We start from the raw sequence: 17,544 nt of genomic DNA, 5'->3' as shown, positions 1-17,544 counted from the left end.
CTGTTGTTTCTTCTCACATCAAAACAACTGATTCTGAGGACATGTTTTACCACAAACCACATGTTATATCTGGTTTACGGATTCCAGGGAATATTAGTGCACAAAGAAGTCATCGTGATATAAAAGTAATATATCACAGTGTTTGCTGTAACTGCTGCCAGTTATTATAGGGTATTTCGGTGTGCTGCCATGATGTAACTGAATGGGTTATACTGACATAGTGTGCTGCGATTAACTGAATTTAGTCTGTCAACACCAAAGGTGTTTGTCACTGTGGTTCAGCAATTACTAAAGATACGATTAATTAAAAATGTGGAAAACAGAGTTCAAGTGCACAACACATAAATAAAACTAGAATTACTGCCTCGCGGTTGCACGCCTCCACCAACCAGTCAAGTTAGTTTCCATTCCTGTTTGTCTAATCAGTGCATCTTTGAGTCCATGTGAGCGTTTGCCACATATCAGAAGAAATTCCCTCAAGGTTTTGGTGAGGTAACACGGTTAGTGAATAGGATAGATGGACGGGATGGACGTGGGGTTGCAGTAAACTTTGACCTCTAAAAACAAATCAGTTCATTCTTGGGATCAAGTTAAAAGTTTGTGTAAAATTTGAGGAAATTCCTTTAAGGCATTCTGGAGATTTAGTTTACAAGCCTTAAACGGACCCATGAACAACCCAAAAACACGGACGCATGAATAAGTCTTATTAAAATGATATTTCTAAGGGTTTTTCCCTTCAGAGAAATTATGTTCCACCTTCTTTTACACAAAAACAAAATTGAACTCCGTCTCAATGACATGAAACTAAGCTGCTTATTCGTAAGCGAGTGACGGGTGTCAAAATAAAAGCATGTCGTTTTTCTTCATTTTCAAGCTCTTTCATTCATTCATTTGACTGAAGGAACAAAACAACCAGTGTTTCAACATCAAGCACAAAGAAAATTTATTAAATTTAAAAAAGAAATTCAGAATACAAAATTCACAGAGGCTATTTTCATAGATACAATATGGCTAATATATATATATTGTTTTTCTCTTGATTGTTTGTGACATCAGGTACATTATATGCATATTACTATTACTCAGCTAGTTTCGAATTATTGCAGATCAATGTTACTATACAGGCTAAAGCAAAAAGGAGACATCATGGGTGGTTTCTACCAAAAAATTAAAGTGCAACTACAAATCATTTTCACTGAGTTAGTAACAAAAGCCACGATACATTAATCTATCTCTCAATAAAAAGGACACGTCAACATATTTTACAGAGTTAAAGCAGTGTGTCGTCTTGTCCCTTTCAGGCTTCAGACATTTAACTCACGCTGTAAGGCTTAGCTCATTGATCTGCACGGTTTTATTTTCTGTTGCATAAGACAGATCAGGGATAAATGACAAACGAAAACATAATTGGAATGAATCTCAATATCCTGTTTGTGGGGGGAAAAAAAACGTGAAGGTGAACAGGAGATCTCTATTTTAAAAAACATGGTTATCAGAACTGATTGTGGGCGTTACCACACATTTCATTCATACATTCAGCAGGTCATTTGATGCTATTTGTTACACTTTACACCAGAACACAGACTTCCTGTGTAGTATGCAAAAAGCCCTCTGAGCTTTGCGCTCACATATTCAGAAAAGAAAAGAATTAAAGTCCGCCTCCTGTGGAAAATCAAGTTTTAACCTTGTTTACATGCCTATGCGGTGTTTCTTTTAAATACTACACGACGTATGAGGAGTCTGCTTTGGAACTGCAGCGACAGTCTGACAAAAACACCGATTCAGACAGGAAGAGTTTCATACGTCACATACCAAAGGAACCAATCCTGTCAATGTGCAGGATGGAGCTTTCTATAACATTTCATCTGTGCGTCCTGAGTGAAGGTGAAGGTGTCGAGTTATATCGAAGCCACCTTTAGGCATTAGGGGATTTTTTTTTTTTTCTTCTTTTCTTGAAATAACCTGATGATCAGAGGTGAGTTTTTAAAGGTTTAATCCATGCCAGGAGAACTACCACTTAACTGCACCTCTGGTACTTTGGCTTTTCAGACAGGCACATTTGGTGAAGCTTTAAATGACCTATGTGACTTGAGTTTACAGAGAGCAGAGAAACTCCTCCTCATGAGACTGTTAGGATAATGCTGAAACAGACGCTGCTGCCTCAGCGAGGTGTGAGGTTTCAGTGTGAGACTGAGGTCAAATGACTGTGTGCGTCAGCTTGGAGAGCGACAGGAAGATAAGAGGACTATTCAAATTCTGGGTCACCTTCGAGCTCCTTTTCTACATCCCTCCAGGACCGTTTCTTTGCACTGGGGAAGTCCTTTCCTAAAGCGCCGCGCGTTAATGGCCGTGATGTGTTGACATCTCCCAGCATGATTTTTTTAGCGGGGATTTGAAAAGAGACGGGGCTGTCCTCGTTGGATTTAGATGGACTACTTGACTCACTTGGAGAACTCCGCTGTCGTGCCGACTTATTTTTCCGTGGCCTTCCTCTGCTTCGTTTGACTGGCACGGGGCTATCTGCTACTCCACTGACCGCTTCAGGGGCGTCCACTGCTCTTTCACATTGTCCCCCTTCAACCTCCATAGATATCTTACTGTCACTGACACGGTGACCACGTTTTTTTCGGGGCCCGTCCCTGCAATGGTGGGACACAGGTGGGCTAGCTTCACGCTCGGTTTCAACAGGAGGAATCTTAGGCACAATATTAAAATTCAAGCGAGCAGCTGCCAGAGCTTTGTTCAGATTCGCTTCTATGCCCCCGTTTTGGCTGTTCGCCATCGCTTTCAAATCCACCAAAGGCACAAAGATCGTTTTGTTAAGCAAGCCAAGCTTAGCGAGAGAGGTCTTCTCACCTGAACTCTTTGGAGCCGTACCTGAAACTGAATCTGAAGGTTGTTTGGATGCAGAAACGTTTGTCTCTAGATTTTTGGAGGAGTCGACATCCGAGGGCTGCTGATCAGCCGAGGAGTTCAGCTTGCCCTCTTGTCCCTTTTGCTTGGATTTCATGAGCGTGAGTGTATAGAAGCCTTGACCCACTGTAAAAAGATGAAAGAAATATGTTAAAATAACACATTTGAAAGAAAGAATTTAAATAGGGCGGTTTAACTAAAGGAACAGCTTACTTGGTTTGAGACATGAAGGAAGTATAAGTCTGCCAGTCTTGGAGCGAATCAGAGGAAGAGCAAAGGGGTGCTTGGGTGTTGAGGACACGGACGAGGCTCTGGCCTGGGCTGCCTTAGCTTGAGGCTGGTGCTCTGTTTGGGAATTAGGTCCGCTGACCTCGTCTGAACCTCCAGATGCTTCCTCTTGGCCTTCTAATTTTGACGAATGCTGAGGGAGCTGGACTGCTGCCAAAGGTTCACCTGGCTGAATCTCCACCTGTGATGGGGGCGCAGTGCCCTCCGCCTGGGCTGGAGAGGACTGAGCTTGAGGCAGAGACTGTGCCGGGGGTCTTGGTGTGTTTACAGGGGACTGGGCTGGAGTTATAAGTAGTTTAGGTTTCTGAAGCAAGGACAGTATCCGATCGACGTTGTTTTGGGCTGTAGTCGCAAGCTGGTTAACATGAGACGGAGGCACGTAGTTAGGCTGTTGCTTGAGTGAGGGTTGAGCAGCGTTTTGTGGAGGCCTGGGAGTGTTTACATGGTACTGGGCCGGAGCATTTTGTAGGCTAGGTTGCAGACGCAGCGGCAGTATCCGATCGACATTATTTTGGGCAGCAGTTGCAAGCGGCTTAGACTGAGATGGAGCCGTGTGGTTTGGCTGCTGCAGGAGTGAGGGCTGTAGCTGGGGAGCAGGACCCTGCGGGGGCCCGAGCATGTCCATACAGGGCCGGGCTGGAGGATTTTGTAGGTTAGGTTGCCGCAGCAGGGATAGAATCTTTTCGACATTGATTTGGGCTGCGCTCGCGAGTGGGTCAGCCAGAGATGAAGGCGTGTAGTCAAGCTGATAAAAAAGCGAAGGCTCGGAAGCAGCAGTGTCTTGCAGCAGAGCAGCTCTGGATTGAAGTAGATAGGAGAAGTACGGCATCCATTTCTCTTTTTTTTTCTGTCTCTCCCAGATCTCGTTCAGCTTGTATCTAATTAGCTTTTCTGGCTTCCCTGAAAGAAGAGGCATTTCATGTAACACAAGTCTCAGTAAAGATAGTGACATACAGTATATGCACAGCTATGTTTCCTATTCTAGTCATGAGCAAGTGAATGTTAACATCTCTGTTGCTTGTTAAATGCTTAAGTCGATCACATACTAAGACATACTGTAGACCATCACATCTCTAACCATGGTTATATTGGCATGCTTGCCCTACTTTCGTGCTGGATAACGAGCTTGAACTAAATCTCAACATTTAAACAGCATAAAGCGAAAATAAGTACAAAATGCAACGACACGAAGCAACACAAACTGTACATACCGGTCAAGAGGGACAGCTGCCCCACATAGGAAGACTGAATGTGAGTCAGGATCTCCTTCTGCTCCTCCAGATGTTTGGAGGTCTTGACCAGACTTCGGATTTCTTTTAGGGCCTAAAAGCACATCAAAATAAAGGATGGTGACCCGGAGCTAATCTTTAAAATCCTGGACAGTATGAACATGAAGTTGACAAGTTTGTTGTTTACAAAACAGACTTGATTCTGAAACAGTCGAACACATAATAAAACATTTGTTAAATCACTTCTAAATAGCTACATCTTCAACAGACTGAATTAAAGATCTATATTGGAACGTTTTCTCACCTTTGACATTTTTTTTAAAATCAAGACTCAACTATGAGAACAGAATAAACGTTCAGTAGAACAACAATTTTCCATTCACAGTACGTGAAGCTAAAAGAACAGGAGGTAAATAAATAAGATCTGATGTGTACTTCAGAATTATTTTGCAACTGTTTGAATGTTTAAGTTAAACTAATGAGCTTCTGGGAGCACAAATTCAATTCTCTGTCAATGCTCCCTCATAATTGTTTAATGGCACTGAAAAACCTCTTTTCTTTTCCAGCTTCCTGTAAGGAGCGACTGGTTAGGACACAAAGTTTTCTGCAAAGGTTTTGGTCGCTTTAAACGAGGGATTTTCTGTGTTTTTCGGAAATGCCTTCATTGCTCATTGGTGACATGAATCTGTGAATTCTCTGCAGGTAAAAGCCAAAAACAATCCTTCCTATCCTGCATGATTATGTTTGGATTCCGAGTGAAAGAAGAGAAGGAGTTGTCATGTGTCGGAGAGAAAATGAGAGCGGGACGAGGATGGGCTGAGCCAATCAATGCACTGCGCACATATCTACAATGCAATACCATTTAACCCATTTTTAATAGTAAAAGAAAACAGAAAATCAATATGTGGTGGTCAGTGCTGCCACAAATGTCATTGTATGGAAACCACAGAAATAAAAACTGTGCATTGTGATTGAGAAAAAAAAAATGGAATTCAGATCTTATCTACCAGGACAGGACACCAAAGTAGAGCCTGTGTATGGGAAATAAACAGTATTTCCCAGGAAAGGATTTAGCAATTAGATCAGGGTCTCATAATTATGAGAACATCATCTCAATTATGAGATAATGTACAATAGAATATGTGTACCAAGCTCAATCTCTGGCAACATATGGTATACTTCCTGTTTACATTTACATATTTTCACACTTATTAACACTTTTTATGTTCAAAGTAACATTTCTTCTGGTATTTTTTTTTTATTACATTACCCAGCAACACTGAAATTGTCCAGGAAATAAAAATCCCTATCATAACCTGTTCCCATAATTATGAGATCAGGATTTTGTCTTTAAAAGGTCCCTTTTTTTTTCTTTTTTTTTTTTTTTTTGGTGAAAGAATTTTGATTCTGAGGATCCGACTTTGGTAATACGACTTGCAGTTTTCCGGCAGTTTGTGACCCAACTCAGCTCAATACAAGGACAAGCTGCCTGGGCAGGATGTGGAACTAACCAGCGAGAGGAGATCGAGCCGGGGGGATTTGCGGTCACACTGAAGGACAGCTTGAAGTTTGTTGAAGAGCAATCGTTGTTCAGAGCGTCTTAGCCTTTCTAGCACCGTGTGGTTCTTGCGTCTCCTGTTGTATTTGGACTCATTTCGTTCAACGTCTGTTTGATCCTGGAATGGAGACAATGAAAAAACAACAACAACAATGAATACAGACACTACTCTGTACTCGAAACACATCGCACATACTGCCTCAAGATTAAATCAATTCGCAGGTACAAGTTTATTAAGTGAGGGTAAACACATATGAGATTTAAACTGGTTGTTTACTGGATGGTCGCTGATTGAAAAAGGCTGTAATAGAGTTAAAAGTCCATACCTGCACGTCGTGCTCTGTCACTGGTCCACCGTTATCACTGCATGCAGAGGAAAAAAAGAAGAGGAAGGGTCGAATATGAATGTTAATAAATCTCATTCTAAAGCAGAAAATATCCACATGTCCACAAGCATGCTTTCATTCATGTATTACCGTGAATCCTTTAAGGCATTGAAAACAACTTCCTTCATTTTTGCGATGGCCGTCCCTCGTCTTACGTCTTCTATCGTCTCGATGTCGACTGACTCGTCCTGCACAAACGACATTCAGCGTGCAGATTTTAAAGCTCTAATAATAGCAGCAGTTATAACAATTCCAGGAGTAGATATACTGATTTTTAAATGTAATGTAATTCACTTTTATAGGTTTAAATCCACTTTACAGTTACATACACAAGTGGCCAATTAAAACAAGAAAATAATTCTTAATCGTTGAACTTACATCTTCGTCACCGTCTGCACAGTAGTCCGAGGAGTCGGAGCTCAAGTCTCCCGAAGAGATATCGAGGCTGGACCGCATCTGCTTCGCTGCCTGCCTCCTGTTGGCTGCATCGCTCTGTGGCAACTTCTGCTCACATGCCGGCCCAGTGGAGGGTCCAGGTTCTTCTAATCTGCTTCTTGATTGTCTCCTAAATTCATTGAGGGTGCACCAACCAAGCCACTTAGCTGTCAATTGCTGAATATTTAATGCACCTTCATTTTGTGGTAGGCGGTCCCCTTTGCTCGCCATGTTTGTAGTTGTTTCCGTTTCTGCTCCGTCAGCTCCAGGGTTTGGGAGTTCAATGAGGGTGAAGCCCCCTGGTAGGGTAACACCAGGTAGCTTTTGGTCTCTGGTGCCCTGGTTGGATGGAGGGCAGATCCTGAATGAATATGTGCCACTCTCTCCCAGGAAGCTGGGATTCTTTAGTGAGGGCGAGACAGTGAGAGAGACGGGCGAGGACGTGGAGCGGCTGTGGACGGAGCTGCGGCGGCTCGAGAGAAACGACCGGACAGAGTTGATGGTGGAGGAGTTTTGTGATTCTGCTGGCATGTATCCCTTTTTCCACGAGTCTGGCAGGTTAAACAGAACTGAGGAAACAAAAAATGCAGAGCAGAATGATGAGACAAATAAATAGCTGCCTCAATTCAACTCAACTGCTTGATTATTTCATCTTTAAATTATTAAAAGAATGTCCGTTTTTAAAATCAAATCCTGTGGATATGGAAACATCAAAGTGTTTGCTTTGGTTCTGTAATTTTGTTAATTAGGCTTACTGGCAATGTTAACTTAATGTTAACATTTTCTTCTCACTCTGTGTTTATACCAGTAACTGATATGATAGAAACAATGCCAATCTAGGGCTTAGGTATAACATAAAAAAACGCATTTAATAAGCGTCTTGCCAAACCGACAGACCTGTTTTTTTTCAGTCATCTCCTTGATGTTGGAACAGGATTCATAAGCAGCACATTTTGGTGGTGGTAGTCTTGGATGATTTCAATACAATAACTTCATGTGTGTGTGAATTCTTTATTGAATTACTTTTCCTTTGTGTGTGTGTGTGTGTGTGTGTGCGCTGAGGTCCAGGAGACAATCTTACCCGGTGGTTGTGCCAGTGCCCTCAGATCTGTAGTTCTCCTCACTGTGCCTGCAGCTTGCATGTGCAGAGATCCTGGAGTGTTCGCGGAGTCTGGACTCTGAGAGTTTTTATGAAAAGATACTCCGGAGGCCTGAAGTCGGCCGGTGACATAGGCTGCGAGGTGGTTGGCTGGATGCAGAGAGCCCATGTTTCCAAGCAACAGACTGGCTTGGTTGTAGGAATTTCCATTTACCTTGAGAGGACGAAATATATCGGTATATTCTACAAACCGGTTTCAAGTATCTGCATTTCCACTGATGTGTGAATTATTCAATAAATATGTACTGCAAAGTACAATTCTTGGTAAAAAAAAAAAAAAAAAAATTAAATCATTAAGTTAGTTTTCATGCAACTTAGATTTTCAGCTAAATCCAAACTTCAGCAACATTTTTTCAGACTACAGCCATTAAAAGGTGAATTTCCAGGAACAAAGTTAAAAGGAACAGCAGCTCACAAAGCCCATACCTGTATTAGTCCGCTTGCTTGGCACTCGATAGGTTTTCTCCTGGCTTTCAGACTGCCAGCAGGTATCACTCCACCCAGGAAAGGTGTGACTCCAAACGGCATCTCTTGCTCTTCAATGATGCCGTCTTCCTCTGCTTCATCAATGTTGTCATTAGAGCTTTTATTGTCTTGCTTTTCCTCGTCGCCGTCATCGAATTCCTCCTCATCATCATCACTGGCTTTTGATGGTTTACTGATGTGCACCTGGGAAAACGTGGAGTGCAGAGGGAGAGTTTAACAATGAGGCAACAGGAAAGGCACGCGCACGGCAACAAAAGACAAAGAAAGAACAGACAGAGAGCAAGAGTCAATTGTAGGATCGACATTTCCTTCCTTCGCTTAAGAAATGCTTCAAAACACTTCGAACAATCACTGGGAGCTCGTAATCTAAAGAAAGCACCTCTACATATACTCTATACATATGTAAAATGGTCCTTCAAATAACCAAGAAGTCAAAATAAAGTAGGTAATATTGATTCTATTAAAGACCATAAAATGCTTTAGATGTGTTGGATTGACGCATCACTGCAACATGGGTGCAGCATTTTTTATAAACATACCCTGTAGGTGACAGTGGAGCCGCTGGGCTTCCTCATGAAGATCTTAGTGACTGGGCAGAGACGGTATGGTCCTACGTAGAAACGCCGAGAAAGCCGGTTCCGATTCATGCGTTGATACAAAGCCTGCAGGATTACTTTGCGGTCCTTCATCCACTGACAGGCTGACTGGATCTCTATTTGCTTACTCGCTCCCTTTTCATCAGATGACGGTTCCTGAGGTTTCTTTTCTGGAGCGAGACAGGAAGAAAAATGGTTATGCGCAGCAATAAATGGCTTTAATATCACATACAACAAATAAACAAGAGGCTTACAGGCTAATTTTGGAGTGACTGGTGAAACATTTACCGCACAGCTCCGATTAAACATACATTCATTTTTTTTTTTTGTACCTGTTTTTTTAACGATAGGGAGGTTTAATTGTTTGGGCAGTTTGTTCGTGGTCTTCTGCCGTCCTGTTGTGGTGTTCGGTGTGGTAGCAGCCAGGATCATAGGGTGTATGGGGGCTTCAGGAGGAGGCTTGTTGTTGAACTCTCTCACACGTGCACATGTCATCATGCTCTCCAAATATTTATACACCGGATCTTTATCCTCTTCCCGTATCTGCAATCAGGATTTTGTTGATTTGAAAGAAAAATAGGGAACGAATGGCAAAAAAAATCCAAAGACGCAGATCTTTATATTTACTAAACTTAAAACTCTCAGATCTTACAGTCTAGTTATTAATTCAGTACACTGATTGTAGTGCGTAAGACTGTTAATTGAGGAAACGTGATCAAATGATTTATGATGAAAATAATTGTTGGATGCAACACTAAATATATGAAAGACTTTTAGTACAAATATCTGGTGATATTTTAATTAAATCTAATTAGAAAGCAATTATATTTTACCGGATGTCTTGGATGAGGTACAATGATGCGTTTTCCAACCTTTGGAGCGACAGAACACGCAGAAGAACTACTGGGAGAAAAAACTGGCTCTGGATCCACATCATGAGTGTTGCGGTTCCACAGTTTATTAGCATGGGAGCCCGGGCGAGGCTGGACCGAATGTTCCATATTAGTCATCGCTGGGGAAGGATAAAAGCATCTCATTAACACTTCTGAGTTACTGGGAGTTGTGACCGAACTGAACAACTGAATAAAGGAGATGAATAAAACAAACAAACAAACAAACAAGCATCTGTGTCGAGATAGTAGTCAGAATAAAACAACAAACACAAACGATACGACAGGAACTTGATCTCACAGTAAACAGGAGAGGTCTGTTGTTCGCTCTCCTGCGTGGTCGTCTGCTTGGTGATCTTGCGTTTGAAGCACGCACAGCCGAACATGCATTCAGGCCGTCTGCAGTGGAGAGGACCTCTGTTCAGATTGAGCAGACTGGAGCACACGCAGCCCAGTCTGCAGTGCTGCTGACCACATTCAGGTCCCGCAGCTTCATTCTGTGGAGACGGGGCGGCTTTCTCACTGGGATGCATCTGATTGAAAGGAAACGCAGAGAACGCGACTCATCAAAACTGTACATAGAGTATATACTGTAATTGTGTGTCCCTTCATGTCAGTTTGTGTCTTATCGCCAAGCATTTTCTTTCTACATCTCTTTACTCACTGATTTACGTTTTATATTATAAAAGCAAGGAATGCTTTCGCCGCCCAACATTAACAGCAAATTACACGCAACCTGCTCGACAGAGTACACTTGCATACCTCTTTTGTCAGTATTACAGACAGAGCCGCTGACACCCTGCCAGGAGTCAGCAGTGTTTTGCTCAGGCCCTCGTTCAGGGCTCCAGCCTCCATCTGCAACAGTTTGAGCTGGGACTTAGTCAGACCTGAAGGTCTGTGTGTCATCCCTTGGCTCTGACCGACGCTCACCGCTGGCCTGCGACTGACCCGCGGTTGGCAAGTAGATGACCTGAAGAAGCAAGAGGAAATGGGCAGATTAGAGTTGTTCATTAGGGCCCGAGCACCGAATGGTGCGAAAGCCTTATTGTTCAAGCGATTATTATTCTTTTTAACGTTATCAAAGATAAACTGCATTTTTGGAGGCCTTAACATACTCAAAAACTCATGAAAGGTGGTACACGCGTCACTCCTGGCGAAAAATTACATATTTTAGTGGTTTCGCAAGTGGGCGTGGCCAAATGGCTCGCTAGATGCCCCGGCGGCTACATTTGCCTACATACACGAAATTCGGTGGACACGTGTATCACACCTAGATGTACAAAAAAGTTCCGATGCGCCGTGACCTCAACTCAACAGGGAGTCCGCCATTTTGAATTTAGTCGCCATTTTTGGCAATTCGGACATGTTGTACTTTAACGAACTCCTCCTACAGATTTCATCCGACTGACTTTAATTATCATTTGCGATTTACAAGTATTTATTTATTTACTTTAAGAAGTTAATGTGTGTTATTGTACTTCACAACGACGCGCAGGTTTTAAAGAACAACAGCTGAAGTGAACAAACTCCAAATGGAAAAGAATTGTAGAAGACTACATGTGTAAAATAAAAATAAATAATGTTTTAATATGTTTTCATTTAACACATTGCTTTGATATTAAGATACAAAATGTATGCTGAAATTAGTCAGTTGATTCACTTGAGGCAATTTCTCTCTTTTTCTCAAATTCAATGAATCATTTTTTTTCTATTATTCCACCAAACAATTCACTGATCCATCAATCAAATATCTGCTAGTTACAGTCCTAAAAGAACGAAATAAAGTACACAAAAACTGCAAAATTGCAATTAAATGTTGAAAAACACATCCTTACCTTTCAGAAACATCAGAAGTGTGACTGGACCCAGAGGCAGCACCTGGTTGCACATGTGAGGATGCAGACTGAGCTTCTGCTTGACTGCTGGTTGCAGCGCTGGCCAGTGAAGAAGCAGCTGACGACAGAGTAGAGTTGAAGAAGGGTTTGTAGGAAAGGGGACATGGTCTGTTGGCCCCCACGGGGAGTTTGGAAGCAGCGTTTCGATGCTTCAGTACGCTGTCCAGGGTCTTCACGTAGCTGGAGCTCTTAACTGGCAGCTGATAGGCCACCGAGTCCTCTGGGTTAGTGGAGAAGGCAGCAGCACGCTCACTGATTTTCTGAGCTTCGCTTTCCAAATACTCATCTAACATGTTGCTGCAGAAGGCAGATAGGTTCTTTTGTAATCCTTTTGGAGAGAAAGAATAAAGAGACTTTAATTTATCGAGGAAGAATAATGAATCAGACACAAATACATTCAGCTGGTTTCAGTTCAGTTAATCTTTTGGTAATTAGAATGACTGCACTAATCCCATTGCATGATAAAAGGAGCACTGCAGCTACAACAAGACGAGCCAACCTTACCTTCAGAGTTCAGAGTTGTTTCTTTGTTTCTTATGAACTTGTTTTTCCATCCCTTTATTTGTGTCATGTCGCTTGTCTTTCCTGTTCGGGAGACGAAGGGTAATCCCTCATCTGTGAAGGAAAGCTACTGCGTTAGCCTTCAGTTTAAGGGCACGGCGCACACATATTCAGTACTTCAGGAAGTTGGCATAAGTGCTACAATAGAAACACACGATTTCACATTAGTTGAGGTGAGTTGAGTAGTTGCCCATATCGATCTCTTTTTTGAAGAGACAACTACATTTGTGTAAATATTTATATAGTTTAACAGCTGCCCACTAGGCCAAAGGATTTGGACCAATCTGTTTATTACAGAAAAAAAAATTGTATCACTTGTTTCTATTAACACAGTGGATACTAAGATCCCTTTACAGCCTTATCTCATTTCTTCCATCTTGACATCATACAAATGTGACATGACTGATAAAGTACACAAGACTTGCAGGAAGTTGAAAATTCTACTTCTGCCTATTGTAATTTATTCCACTAAATATACAGCAGACTACGCTGTAAAATGCCATCTATATTTAGAAAGAGGGGGATAAGTCCACTGAGACAGTCACAGTAAAGCATTCTCGTGATCCCTATATGTTACTACGTTTAACCATCTGGATATCACATCTTCATTACTGAAATGCAGAGTATAATTACATAGAAGCCGTATCACTTTCTCCTTATGTATCTATGGATACGGAGAAGGCAACATGCCCAAACACTGGCTCTGATCATGGCTGATTAGCACTCTTTTTTTAACGTCTGTATCTGAACACAAACTTATATATCTTCCTTGTCTGCCCTTGTGTGAAAACACACAAAAACATTTAATTCATGTTGAAGCTCACAGTAGCTCTGATTTGAGATACAGACCACTGTATCACATTAGGACAATGATGGTTAAGACTTACAATGTACCCAACTATACTTTCTAAGATACTTCCTCTTCCTAAAACAAGTACATGTCAAATAACAAGTACTTACTAATCATCTCTACATCTGTTTATTTTTTTTATACTAATGACAACAAGATGCAATAACCAATCATCTGTTTGACAGATAACATGTTGTACAAAGTTGAGCTAAAAATGTTACATTTCTCTGTGCTGATTAAGAGGCCCGAGACAAAAGCATACCTACAATCACGCATGGACAAACGGTCACATATCCGTACGACTTACCACCAGGAGAACGGAGAACCGTGGTGTCGCGTTGTTCTGGTAGGTTTGGAGGAGGTAGTGGCAGACAAACCCCGAGATACTGCAGGTCAATGGACTGCGTGGGGTCGAGGGAGCTCAACTTCAACCCCACTAGGAAATGGACACAAAAGAAGTCAAACAGAGTATATTTTATTGTGATTATTTTTTACTTTGTGTTGCCTGCTTAACCAGTGGGATGTTTGTGTGAACTCACCCTCCTGCAGCACGGGATGGATCACCTGTCTGTGCTTGAAAACTCTGAGGTCAATCAGCAAAACAGCCTCCAAGCGAGCTATCTTTTCCTCATCAGTCTCTGGATTCACCTCCACTGAAACACCAGAGAAATGTTTCGATCATTTACATGGCTTTGATTAAGGTGAATGAAATAGAACCAGATCAAGACAATCAAAATAATCAAGAAAACCAAACCTGCTCTTTAAATAAGCAATGAACAACAAATATTTGTCACTTCTTAACATTTCTCACTTGTTTGATTCGACTGTATCTGTGTTGTTGGGGAAACTAGAGGTGATGGTGGTGAGGTACTGGCTGCTTTGTCCCTGGCATGTACCTCAAGAGCTTCCTGTCAAATAAAACAATATTAAAGCTTAAACTTTCCAGGAATGTGTGCAACTTCGGTGAAAAGTCAACACACTTATCTGATATCAGAAGGATTACACCCCTTTGGAGATATGCTTATTTGTGTTGAGCATTCTTTGCAGTAATTTGCAGCATCCTACCTTCGAGGTGAATGACACAAACAGCAGGCCCTCTACATTATCCAGCTCTGGTTGCATAGCGACAGTCAATGATGGGCTGTGGATTACCGTGGGGGAGGCAGCCACAGCTTTCCAGTCTCTTCCCCGGGAATTTGCCCAACGTCTGTTTATCCTCTTCCTTCTCTTGCGGTACCCTGGTAATGATGCCGGGGTAGACGTTGAGGAAGTAGAAGTCACAGATCTTCCTTCAGGCAACATCCATACTTTTAAGCGTTGCTGTGCCTCGGGGGTTATACTGACGGTGTCCTTTTCTTCCTTGAGGACGTCAAGCGGAGATTTTTGGACAAGCACAAGCTCACCAAGGGCATGTTTGCCTCTAATACAAGGAACATATGCCTCATCTCTACCAGCAGGGTTAGACATTATGGGCTTCAGCACAAGTCTGGTCTCTGGCACACTTGACAAAGAATCAGCGGCACTGTGATTCTTCGTGCTGTAAGACATAAAAAAAAAATTAAAAAAAGATTAAAGAAATTGAATGATGATCTCATTTAAAAAAATAAAATAGAAAATACATTTAATTATAATTCCAGCAGTTAAATTGACAAAAGACAACACATTTCCTGTGCCTGTGCTTAAATACTGTTGTATGTGCCTCCCGAGCCCACACTTAATAATGCAGGTAAGCAAGACATCAAGCAAGTCATTTGGGTCTCACGACAAGATGTATTAAACTATGAAAAATATACAGTGGCAGAACACTAACAAAACAACACACCAAGTAATGCAATAAAAAACAGAAGGACTTGCACAAAAAAAGAAAATCAGCTGATTACTATAGAGTTACATGTATATTGTGTTCACATAATGCTTAGTTTTAGTCCAGACTGTGAAATAAGGGTTAAATCAAATAAACGGGAAATTCAGCAAAATAATATAATCAAAATGTAAAAGAATATTCTGAGGAAGTACCCTACAGTCAGTCCAATCGACAGGACTGTAAAACATGTAATATTGAAGTATTCTGTTATTTTGTCCCTCCAATACATTTTTACTACTTTAAGTGATCATAATTACATTTGTTTAAAAGCACAAAAATTATAACAAATTTATCAGTTGGCCAACATTGGCGTCTCACAGATATATCGGTGTCAGCGTGTGTGTGTGTGTACATTTATATGTGTTTATATTGAATAAACATATATTTTCAATTGTTTATAACAGAACATCAACAAATAAAATTTGAGATAAACATCAGTGTGCCCAGATGAAATGTAAAGCCATAGAAAAACTCACCCGAGATCCACGTCCTCCTGTTTGTTTTCAGCAGGTTGTAAAAGTGGCGGCTGAGTGTCCGTCTCCACCAGAGGTGGAGCGTCTGCAGTGAGTTTGTTCAGACGGGGGTTGTTCCCGTCCTCCCTGAAGCCCTTTGCAAATGGGTTATGATTAATTTTCAGCTGGGTGATCCGGAAGTTCTGATAAGTCGTCACGGACATGAATTCTGTTTGTGGAAAAGTAAAGGTCATGCTTTCCGGTCCCACGACGACAGGCTGGTCGGCTGAGGGTACCCGGTCGTCTGGAACAGGTATCACATGCAGCCTGGGAATGTAGCGATGCATGGAGTGTAAGATTATGTGACCATCCTGGTCATGGCAGTTATTGGTCAGTTTGAGTTTGTAGAAAGACACCAAGTTACACATCCACTCTGAGCCTCTACAGGGGGAGCGATGGTGGGAAAACGCCCGGATCAGACCCTGGGTCTGGTGTTCTGCTCGTCCTGTGACCTCCCATTTGGATGAGTTCCAACGATACCTGGAATGACCGGATGGGACTATAGACAGGACCAGACTGTACCGTCGCTCCGGATCTAGACCAACCAGGCGATATTGGCAGTATGGAAACATGCGGCGGCCTGGTTTAGTGAGAATCATCTCGGTTCCACAGCTGTAGAACTGCCTCCACACACTGTTATTCTCCAACATGACACTGACACCTTTGAAGGTCAGCACAGTGGGAAAGTCATTTTCCAGATCTAAACTGCCGAATGTGGTAGAAGGCGATGCGGACGACCACGGTAATGATTCTGATATGTTGACCAGGCTCGCCCCTGTGCGTGTAAGGGAGTCTGATGCAGATGCTATATGTGAGGGAGATGAGCTGGTTTCAACGGTCCAGTCAAAGGTAGTTGATGAAGTAGACTTGGCTGGGCTAGCTTCAGCAGGTGAAGCGAGAGCAGTGCTGCAATCATTACTAGTCATGGCGGCTGCTTTATTCTCAATCACTGTCTCGCCAGTGAAATTAAGTGTTGTAGTGGTTGGAAAGGGAGGAGCTGAAGAAGGGGTAGAAGTAGGAGGAGCTAAGACAGTAGGCAAGCTCCTCTTCTCATCATCCACTGCATGGTTGTCCTCCATGGATGTGAGTTTCCCATCATCCACTGCATGGTTGTCCTCCATGGATGTGAGTTTCCCATCCTCCACTGCATGGTTGTCCTCCATGGATGTGAGTTTCCCATCCTCCACTGCATGGTTGTCCTCCATGGATGTGAGTTTCCCATCATCCACTGCATGGTTGTCCTCCATGGATGTGAGTTTCCCATCCTCCACTGCATGGTTGCCCTCCATGGATGTGAGTTTCCCATCCTCCACTGCATGGTTGCCCTCCATGGATGTGAGTTTCCCATCATCCACTGCATGGTTGCCCTCCATGGATGTGAGTTTCCCATCATCCACTGCATGGTTGTCCTCCATGGATGTGAGTTTCCCATCATCCACTGCATGGTTGTCCTCCATGGATGTGAGTTTCCCATCCTCCACTGCATGGTTGCCCTCCATGGATGTGAGTTTCCCATCATCCACTGCATGGTTGTCCTCCATGGATGCGAGTTTCCCATCATCCACTGCATGGTTGTCCTCCATGGATGTGAGTTTCCCATCCTCCACTGCATGGTTGTCCTCCATGGATGCGAGTTTCCCATCATTCACTGCATGGTTGTCCTCCATGGATGCGAGTTTCCCATCATCCACTGCATGGTTGTCCTCCATGGATGCGAGTTTCCCATCATCCACTGCATGGTTGTCCTCCATGGATGCGAGTTTCCCATCATCCACTGCATGGTTGTCCTCCATGGATGTGAGTTTCCCATCATCCACTGTATGGTTGTCCTCCATGGATGTGAGTTTCCCATCATCCACTGCCCGATTGTCCTCCATGGATGTGAGTTTCCCATCCTCCACTGCATGGTTGTCCTTCATGGA

The 17,544-nt window shown here is 42.6% G+C and overlaps 2 protein-coding genes across 2 annotated transcripts in view; one reads left to right on the top strand and one right to left on the bottom strand.

Annotated features, from left to right (window-relative positions):
* LOC138631349 (bromo adjacent homology domain-containing 1 protein) overlaps window positions 1–17,544 on the top strand; it is a 100,896-nt gene that overhangs the window by 46,338 nt on the left and 37,014 nt on the right. The window lies entirely within an intron of this gene.
* Window positions 919–16,891, bottom strand: magl (MAX dimerization protein MGA-like). The gene is made up of 21 exons (XM_069716181.1): window positions 15,587–16,891; window positions 14,312–14,783; window positions 14,058–14,154; window positions 13,786–13,899; window positions 13,554–13,682; window positions 12,340–12,450; window positions 11,776–12,163; window positions 10,703–10,910; window positions 10,242–10,473; window positions 9,884–10,062; window positions 9,383–9,593; window positions 8,994–9,220; window positions 8,395–8,637; window positions 7,891–8,122; window positions 6,753–7,378; window positions 6,465–6,562; window positions 6,315–6,351; window positions 5,942–6,106; window positions 4,413–4,524; window positions 3,127–4,101; window positions 919–3,039 (listed from the first exon to the last, which is right to left on the bottom strand). Exons 1-21 carry the CDS (start codon window positions 16,867–16,869, stop codon window positions 2,246–2,248), a joined length of 6,933 nt encoding a protein of 2,310 aa, XP_069572282.1. The 5' UTR covers window positions 16,870–16,891; the 3' UTR covers window positions 919–2,245.

The sequence above is a fragment of the Brachyistius frenatus genome, unplaced genomic scaffold (assembly GCF_029030835.1).
Source record: "Brachyistius frenatus isolate BFR_SWC_R1_liver_20210118 unplaced genomic scaffold, ASM2903083v1 Contig_153, whole genome shotgun sequence".
NCBI classification, from domain to species: Eukaryota; Metazoa; Chordata; class Actinopteri; family Embiotocidae; genus Brachyistius; species Brachyistius frenatus.
The sequence above is the reverse complement of the archived record's forward strand: the minus strand, read 5'-3'. Positions and strand labels throughout refer to the sequence as shown.

What these genes read in the sequence shown, in the direction of transcription:
- magl (XM_069716181.1), bottom strand. Translation starts at nt 16,869, where the DNA reads ATGGAGGACAACCATGCAGTGGATGATGGGAAACTCACATCCATGGAG. An exon ending in CCATCCCGTGCTGCAGGAGG is followed by an intron (nt 13,683 to 13,785) that starts GTGAGTTCACAC and finishes TCCATTTCCTAG; the next exon opens with TGGGGTTGAAGTTGAGCTCC. An exon ending in GGCACTGGCACAACCACCGG is followed by an intron (nt 7,379 to 7,890) that starts GTAAGATTGTCT and finishes TTGTTTCCTCAG; the next exon opens with TTCTGTTTAACCTGCCAGAC.